General features: G+C 40.1%; 1 protein-coding gene across 1 annotated transcript; it reads left to right on the top strand.

Moving 5' to 3' along the window:
• The first annotated feature begins 3334 nt into the window (after positions 1 to 3334).
• Positions 3335 to 5888, top strand: LOC110465778 (AAC-rich mRNA clone AAC4 protein-like). Its single transcript, XM_021521853.1, has 3 exons — positions 3335 to 4008; positions 4535 to 4697; positions 5237 to 5888. Exons 1-3 carry the CDS (start codon positions 3835 to 3837, stop codon positions 5425 to 5427), a joined length of 528 nt encoding a protein of 175 aa, XP_021377528.1. The 5' UTR covers positions 3335 to 3834; the 3' UTR covers positions 5428 to 5888.
• Positions 5889 to 9371: the final 3483 nt, after the last annotated feature.

Raw genomic sequence — 9371 nt, 5'->3', positions numbered from 1 at the left:
AACCAGAGTGTTGAGACCTACAAGGCCCCGCTATAAACCAGAGTGTTCAGACCTACAAGGCCCCGTTATAAACCAGAGTGTTCAGACCTACAAGGCCCCGCTATAAACTAGAGTGTTCAGACCTACAAGGCCCCGTTATAAACCAGTGTTTAGACTTACAAGGCCCCGTTATAAACCAGAGTGTTCAGACCTACAAGGACCCGTTATAAACCAGAGTGTTCAGACTTACGAGGCCCCGCTATTACCCAGTGTTCAGACTTACAAGGCCCTGTTATAAACCAGAGTTTTCAGACTTACAAGGCCCCGTTATACACCAGAGTGTTCAGACTTACAAGTCCCCGCTATAAACCAGTAATCAGACTTACAAGGCCCCGTTATACACCAGAGTGTTCAGACTTACAAGTCCCCGCTATAAACCAGTAATCAGACTTACAAGGCCCCGTTATAAACCAGATTGTTCAGACTTACAAGGCCGGGCTATAAACCAGTGTTCAGACTTACACAGCCCCGTTATAAACCAGAGTGTTGAGACCTACAAGGCCCCGCTATTACCAGAGGGTTCAGACCTACGAGGCCCCGCTATAAACCAGTGTTCAGACCTACAAGGCCCCTATATAAACCAGAGTGTTCAGACTTACGAGGCCCCGCTATTAACCAGTGTTCAGACCTACAAGTCCCCGCTATAAACCAGTAATCAGACTTACAAGGCCCCGTTATAAACCAGAGTTGGCCGACCTACAAGGCCCCGCTATTAACCCGAGTGTTCAGACCTACAAGGCCCCTATATAAACCAGAGTGTTCAGACTTACGAGGCCCCGCTATTACCCAGTGTTCAGACCTACAAGGCCCCACTATACCAAAGTGTTTTGTAAAGACAAAGTGTCCGGACTAATGAGGTAAACCAGAGTGTTCAGACTTACAAGTCCCCGCTATAAACCAGAGTGTTCAGACTTACGAGGCCCCGCTATTAACCAGTGTTCAGACTTACAAGGTCCCGCTATTAACCAGTGTTCAGACTTACAAGGCCCCTTTATAAACCAGAGTGTTCAGACCTACTAGGCCCCGTTATAAACCAGAGTGCTCAGACTTACAAGGCCCCGTTATACACCAGAGTGTTCAGACTTACAAGTCCCCGCTATAAACCAGTAATCAGACTTACAAGGCCCCGTTATACACCAGAGTGTTCAGACTTACAAGGCCCCGTTATACACCAGAGTGTTCAGACTTACAAGTCCCCGCTATAAACCAGTAATCAGACTTACAAGGCCCCGTTATAAACCAGTGTGTTCAGACTTACAAGTCCCCGCTATAAACCAGAGTGTTCAGACCAACATGGCGCCGCTATAAACCAGTGTTCAGACCTACAAGTCCCCGCTATTAACCAGAGTGTTCAGACCTACGAGCCCCGCTATAAACCAGAGTTTTCAGACCTACAAGGCCCCGTTATAACCCAGTGTTTAGACTTACAAGGCCCCGTTATAAACCAGTGTGTTCAGACTTACAAGTCCCCGCTATAAACCAGAGTGTTCAGACTTACGAGGCCCCGCTATTAACCAGTGTTCAGACCTACAAGGCCCCGCTTTAAACCAGAGTGTTCATACTTACAAGGCCCCTTTATAAACCAGAGTGTTCAGACCAACATGGCGCCGCTATAAACCAGTGTTCAGACTTACACAGCCCCGTTATAAACCAGAGTGTTCAGACCTACAAGACCCCGCTATAAACCAGAGTGTTCAGACCAACAAGGCCCCGCTATAAACCAGTGTTCAGACTTACACAGCCCCGTTATAAACCAGAGTGTTCAGACTTACGAGGCCCCGCTATTAACCAGTGTTCAGACATACAAGGCCCCGTTATATACCAGAGTGTTCAGACCTACAAGTCCCCGCTATTAACCAGTGTGTTCAGACTTACAAGTCCCCGCTATAAACCAGTAATCAGACTTACAAGGCCCCGTTATACACCAGAGTGTTCAGACTTACAAGGCCCTGTTATAAACCAGAGTTTTCAGACTTACAAGGCCCCGTTATACACCAGAGTGTTCAGACTTACAAGGCCGGGCTATAAACCAGTGTTCAGACTTACAAAGCCCCGTTATAAACAAGAGTGTTCAGACTTACAAGACCCCGCTATAAACCAGAGTGTTCATACTTACAAGGCCCCGCTATAAACCAGTGTGTTCAGACTTACAAGGCCCCGCTATTAACCAGTGTTCAGACCTACAAGGCCCCGCTATAAACCAAAGTGTTCAGACATACAAGGCCCCGTTATATACCAGAGTGTTCAGACCTACAATGCCCCGTTTTAAACCAGAGTGTTCAGACCAACAAGGCCCCGCTATAAACCACAGTGTTCAGACCTACAATGCCCCGTTTTAAACCAGAGCGTTCAGACCTACGAGGCCCCGCTATAAACCAGTGTTTAGACTTACAAGGCCCCGCTATAAACCACAGTGTTCAGACCTACAACGCCCCGTTTTAAACCAGAGTGTTCAGACCAACAAGGCCCCGCTATAAACCAAAGAGTTCAGACATACAAGGCCCCGTTATAAACCAGAGTGGTCAGACCTACAAGGCCCCGCTATAAACCAAAGTGTTCAGACATCCAAGGCCCCGTTATATACCAGAGTGTTCAGACCTACAAGGCCCCGCTATAAACCAGAGTGTTCAGACCTACAAGGCCCCACTATACCAAAGTGTTTTGTAAAGACAAAGTGTCCGGACTAATGAGGACACAACATTACCAAACTAACAGTTAGCTCAAAAGGAGACTGGATTTAATTTACATACATCGAATTTGCTAGAGAACTTAATATTTGACGATCTAAAAAAGATAATTAACACAAAACATAATTTAATATATAATTATAAGAATAGACTTTTCTAGTTCGGGACACTTTAGTCTACATTAAATGCCCATTAAATTAGGATATGGTTGCATGATTTATCTTCCTTTACAGTTAAATATGTGAGCAAGAGTTATCTCTCTTGGATCGTGAGTCTTCTATATATCACAACACTTTCTACGGAACTCGTAGAGTCTTGAATGGCTTCCCATGTATTTTGAACAAAGCAGTTTCTAAAGCATACATATAAATACTTATATATACCTGGGTATACATTCAATAGGTTAATATAGTATTACAGATTGAATTATTTCATCGATATTTCATCATCAAATGGTAAAACTCGTTACGGTTCTAAAAATAACATGATGTCATCATGTTGAAATCTGATTGGTTGTTATTCTTGTACGTGAATATGATTGGTCGAATGCATCATAAGCCAACTAAATATAGTATTGACGTTATGGTCAATCCCCAGTTGTATATAAAACTAGCTGGGCAACACTGCATTTCATTCGGTAAGAACTTTTTTGAATAAAGCAGTATGTGATAGATTTTTAACCGGGCCACCTACCCACTAGCCTAGCGAGCCACCCCACCATCAATGACATTCGAGCCAACACGCAGAAAACACAACAACAGAACGACAATGACGCAAAATAATCGCCGACGCTCTAATAGCAATAATCGTCACCGAACGCAGGGGCCCACGACGGGGTCCTGTGTTAGTAAGGCCGCCTGGACGACGACGCCTCGGTGTAACCAGCATCACCGCAGTTTCTCTTGTTCGCCTCGACAAACCGGTACGGACATTAAGAGTTTGCCTCTCCAAGAGGAATGGGACAAGTACCACCCTCACTCGTCAAGGTTCAAGAAACGATGAGAAATTCTCCCCTCCAAGGACCTCATGTAATACATACGTTGGGGAGAATTTCTCAGTTGATCTTCAGCAGTATTTTAACTTCGTGAAATTACTGGAAAATAATTCCATGGGCGGTGTGATACACAATAATTTCTATCCCCTCAAGAAACTGAAGGAGATGACACTTTCGATAGCCGCCATAAGACTAGCGACAGTCCCAAACGCCGGAGGGAACTCCGTTGTTTCAGAGGTCCTGTCATTTGAGTTGCTCCAGAGGTGCTTCAGAGCCAAACTGCTGAAGGTGAGAATTTGTCTGTACCCAAGTTAAACTTGTTTTAAGTGCGTCTATCTAATTTTTAATAAGTTTATAAAATGCATAAGTATTGGAAACGAGTCTATACATAAAAGAGTATCAAAACATATTCATTGTTCATTTTTTGTGTGTCACAGAAATTATAGTGAGGCAATATTTAGTAGTTTATCTGTCAAACGAAGTCAGGATTTTTTTAAAGGTAAATTAACATAGAATCCAATCATGGGTAAACTGACGTAACGTGAAAAATTCTCTGCGGTATATGACATGTTTTAACTATGAATATGGATTTCCAAAAACTTATGTATTGTGGAGACGTACTGCTATCACCCTTAACGTTAATTATAGGTTTATGTATTATGGTGTTTCATAACTGTAATTGTTAATCAAGTATTGTTATATTCACATTATTGAACGGTGTTTTATGTATACTGTGATGTTACTCTCCCGTCTACTCTTATTATGTTTAGATAATGGTATATTTAATATTTTTGTCTGTATTTTGTAATTACAGACTGAGATGGAGGTCGACTATTTCCCCATGGGAGGGTCCATCACCGATTACGTGTGCGACATGTTCGGACACAAGATTGGTGTGTCCGTTACCCGAGCGATGAGGTTCCACGGGGAGTTCACGGAGGAAGACGCCCGCCGTCTGCTGACCAAGAAACTCAAAGGTACATATATGTATTTCATATTAGAGAATATTTGTTATATTTGTTTGTTAATGAACTTTTTATTTCACTTCGGAGTATAGAAGAATACTTGGATATACATTAAAAATTCGATACAATGCCACTTGTTTACTATGCCACCTCACTTACCGCCAACATATATCAACGCCCCCTTTTTCCTCTTTTTGTTTGTTTGTTAAGAATTTTCTAAAAAAAAAAAATCGACAACCCCATTTAACGCTAAATTATCTGTCCAAATGATGGCAGTTTAACAAGGTTTTACTGTAACCGGGTTAATCACAGGAAATAACATAAATGCGTGAAGTCAAATTTCCATTTGAAGTATCATGTTTTGTTTTGCACAAAACCAATAAAAACATCTGAATGTCAAACTTGTAAAAATGTCTATTTGAGACCAATCGCAAATGTGGTATAAATGGAAAAAAATGCACCACAGAAAATGATTGGTGTTGTTTTAAATTAACTGCATAACTGTTCATAGACTGAAATCGACTCATAACATTTTGATTTATTTTAAACAGGTGTCGTGCAGTCATCAAAGAACTCGATGGAGAAATGGGAGAAACAGATTCTACACGTGTGGACCACCAACAAAGACACGGCAAACACTCTGAAACGTGTCTACCACACCCTAGGGAATGACGTCACATCCAACACAGTCGTCATGATAACCGTCTCGACAAACGCGAAATACATCTTCAGAAACAGCTGAAATCCTAAGCAAGTTTTCACCTGGTAAAATAAACACCTAGACGCCCACATGTCTAGTAATTATGGTGCGATCCTGGTTTGAGGAGATTTATCCGTTAAAATGCATATTAAGCGTACATGTACCATACCCGTCATGCTGTGCTCAGATAGACTCGGGACGTCGGACCTGATTCCACGCCGAAAGGGAATACAGTCTTCCCAGTATAAAGAGTCGCACCAAAGAATGGTACACTTGTACATGTCAAACCAGAGTTCTGCATCGCAAACGGGTCACTTCCGGGCTTGAAATTTTGGAGGAAGAGTCTCAGCATATAGTGCTTTTCTATCGATCAATTAACAAAATACTTTAAAATTACAATGTACCATCGATTGCTATTCTAAAATAGAATATGATGTTTTTATACTGATCAAACAAAGACCAGTATTTTGTAAAAATGTGCAATGAATTTTATTTCTAAAATAAATTTTGATATTCTGAATTCATTATTGGATATTTATTTTTTTACGATATTTTGCAAAATTGCAGGACATTTTTTTCTGCTTTGTGTGAGATAGAAACTATTGTGGATAATCTCCACCTTAGAACAATAATAGTAATGGGTAGTCTCCCCTTGTAGACACAACCGTGTAAGGTCTGTATAATAACCTTCCTCGATACTCCAGGGGTTACGCTCACTTTCGCTCTCTGCGTCGCTGGAATATGTCACAGTAAAATTGAAGGCGGTCTCAATAAAAGAAAAACCTGACCAATCGCTAGGCTGAAACTTCAAAGTCAGTTAATTTACCGTTACATGACCACGAGATTCTTTTGACGTTCATCAAAGGGTCAAACTTGCCTTTCTTGTACATATCTTGTCCACAAGATGGCGCACACTGACCTTCAATTTGATCATGACATATTCCAGACATATTCCAGGGGTGTAGCGAGCGGAAGTGAGCATAACACCTGGAGTATCTAGAATGTATAATTACAAACTAAAAATGTTGCAGTCCCCCATCAACTATTTCAATAACGGTTTCTCAGCTTATGGATCCCTTCGTGCTATATTAATGAGGCAGGGTTCTCTCCCCTTACCGGCATTTATTGATGGTGAAACTTATGTTATTTTCTTCTTACAGGCTATAAAGGTTGAGTGTAATCCCCAATTCTATTCAATGGCAGTTAATCTCCCCTTACGAACTTTAATCAGGTTTGGTAAACTCCCTCCATGCTTTATGAGGTAGGATTGTCTCCCCTTACAGGCAATTATTGATGAGTTAACAAATGTAATGGTTAATCTCTCCAAACACCCAGGCAAATTTAGACCCACATGCTACAGATCGGGAGGTACAGACCGGGAGTGTGCCCAGTTACACCAGTAGATGCGTCAATAGTAGTCGTAGACTAATGGTATGACTTCGACAACGGCGAGTTAACGGCGAGTTAAACAGACTTTAATGTTGAAGAGTTATCCCCCGTTACCTTGTTAAACGGTGGTACATGTAGGTGATTACAGTTGGTAAATGTAGTATCTATGAAGGAGAATTGTCTCCCCTTACAGACTGTAAGCATTTTGTTTTAACTTTCAGACTATGTGCAGGTGATCTTCCGTTACAACCTAATGGTAAAGGGTAATATTCAACAGTTGATTATAATATTCCATGACGTCTTTTCACGGCCATTACTGTCCTTCCTGTAGATATTTCTATAGCAGTACGTGATATTTAGAAAACATCGATAATTTCCAGCAAAATATGACGTCACCGCACCCGATGAACATCTGGTCTTGAATTAAAGCCAGTGTGCTTGGCAGAACTCTACCAACCTCTTCCACAACCCCAACACTTTTCTATGTTTTGTGAACATTTTGTCTTCCTTGCTGTTCCGCTTCCTTCTATCTCCCTCGAAGCTCCGTGTCTCCGAGTCTCTATCTCAGAATGTTTCCAAATGTGATCAGTTTCATAACATGCAACTTGTTCATCCGACAAATCACCATGCGGTTTAACTAACATACTTGTTTGCAATTCGTACCAAAATATTGGGTTCATAATTGAATCGTCGGAGACAATTATATATAGCTGTTGATTCATAATGACTTGTATTGTTAGTTTCTGGAAGTTTATTATGATGGAATATAATTGGAAGCCATAGATATATAAATAGTTTTGGACACATTCCACTTACAATGATTATTTCTAAGATACATTTTACAGAAACTATTCAGATATAAACGTAACCGAAACGTCTTGCAATGTAGTCTGTATATTTATTAGTTCTTATATAAACCATATTTACATGATAGGATACACGTTTAATACCAATTCCAAACAGTTTAATTATGCTTTTTATATTTTTACCTTTGTTATGTTCGTCTATCGTCAATAATGTAAATGTGGCAATATTAGGTGCGTTCGTTTCCAAAGATTGTCTATTGTCAAAATTGTTTACTTGTAATTTAGTGGGTTTTTTACTCACAAGGAATAACTGTCAAATTCCGGATGTTTTGGCGTCCTATAACCGAAGCAAAGAACCCGAAAATTACACATACTTGTACATGTATGTAGCCGATAAAAATCGGTATCAGCATCACCGATATTAAATGGGTTACGCTCACCTTTATTCACTGCACCTCCGTATGATGTCATGACAAAATTCAAGGCACACAATAAGCCATTCGATTAGTTTCAAATAAAAAAACACCCTGACCAATCACTAGGCTGAAATATGTCCCTTGAAGATTACAAAAGAGCGACACTTGACTTCTGAGTCTGTTAATTTTACTGTTACACTGCCACACGAAGAGTAGGTTCGATGCCTACGTGTGGCAATCGCCGGGTACTTGTCGCAGGTCGCTGGTTTTTCTCCATGTACTCCGGCTTTCCTCCACCACAAAAATCAGCCACATCCTTAAATGGCCATAGCTTTTAATAGAACGTAAAACACAACACAGATCAACCAAAGGAAGAGCCTTATTGATAGCCATGTTTTCATGTATGGAAAATAACGAGACAAATGAACATTATTTGTTACACTGCCGCCTTTTTCACAACTACGTGTACGTGTCGTCACTGAGATAAATTGTCCAATTTCAAGTAAATTACCGCTGTTTGACGATGATGAGTTGTCAGATGAAGAAAATGCATTAATTGTTTCCTGTACTCAAAATTTCATAATCAGCTCTTGAAGATTTGAATGAGTTTTTCTTGTATTACCATATATACCTGTCGTTTGAACTGGCATCCTTCCTGTACTTAACTGTTTACAATCAGAGCAATTTTCTTTTCCCTATTTCCTATCCTATCCCCCCCTATTTTGCGTTTGTACTCATATACTCAACGCATTGCTGCATATTTTGTTCTCAAATATTATAGTCATAAAACATGTGGTCCTCAAATCTCATGTATTTCCTCCACTGGAGATGGATCTACATAAGTTGTAAAACTTGTTTCCAAATCCAATTTCAATAATTGTGTATTGCTTTACGTCATACTGTAAATGAAAAAGAAATAAAATAAGGTGTATATTAAACGAAGATCCTTCGATTCTGTCATGTCAAATTCCAGGGATGCACAGAACGAAAGTGATGATAACTCACCTCAGGAAGTTCAATTATCAGCAGCATTCAATATAACAGAAAGACGTTTGAACGAACACATGGTTTTTATCAGTATATTTTATTTGTATATGAAAACAGATGGAAAAGATTTTAAAAAATCCTGAAGAAACAAAAGGGAGACAACCTGATCTTTCCAATGTTACTTGCAATATCCTCCACTATACATTAATATTGAGTCTGAAGCATTTTATGCGACCATACATATTGTACCTCTTGCCTGTGTCACGGTAACCTTCTTTGGTATTTTTAATCAAAACAAACTAATGAATTGTAGACTTCACAAATTTAAAACAATTACCGGTTTTCAAACATGGGATTTCTATTACAGTTTGTTTAATCAACAGCTGTA

The sequence above is a fragment of the Mizuhopecten yessoensis genome, unplaced genomic scaffold (assembly GCF_002113885.1).
Source record: "Mizuhopecten yessoensis strain PY_sf001 unplaced genomic scaffold, ASM211388v2 scaffold11101, whole genome shotgun sequence".
Lineage (NCBI taxonomy): Eukaryota > Metazoa > Mollusca > Bivalvia > Pectinida > Pectinidae > Mizuhopecten > Mizuhopecten yessoensis.
This window is presented reverse-complemented; position numbering and strand designations above follow the sequence as displayed.

Coding starts and splice junctions, on each gene's coding strand:
- LOC110465778 (XM_021521853.1), top strand. CDS start 3,835: ATGGGCGGTGTGATACACAATAATTTCTATCCCCTCAAGAAACTGAAG. Junction 4,009..4,534: donor TCAGAGCCAAACTGCTGAAG/GTGAGAATTTGT, acceptor TTGTAATTACAG/ACTGAGATGGAGGTCGACTA. Junction 4,698..5,236: donor GCTGACCAAGAAACTCAAAG/GTACATATATGT, acceptor TATTTTAAACAG/GTGTCGTGCAGTCATCAAAG.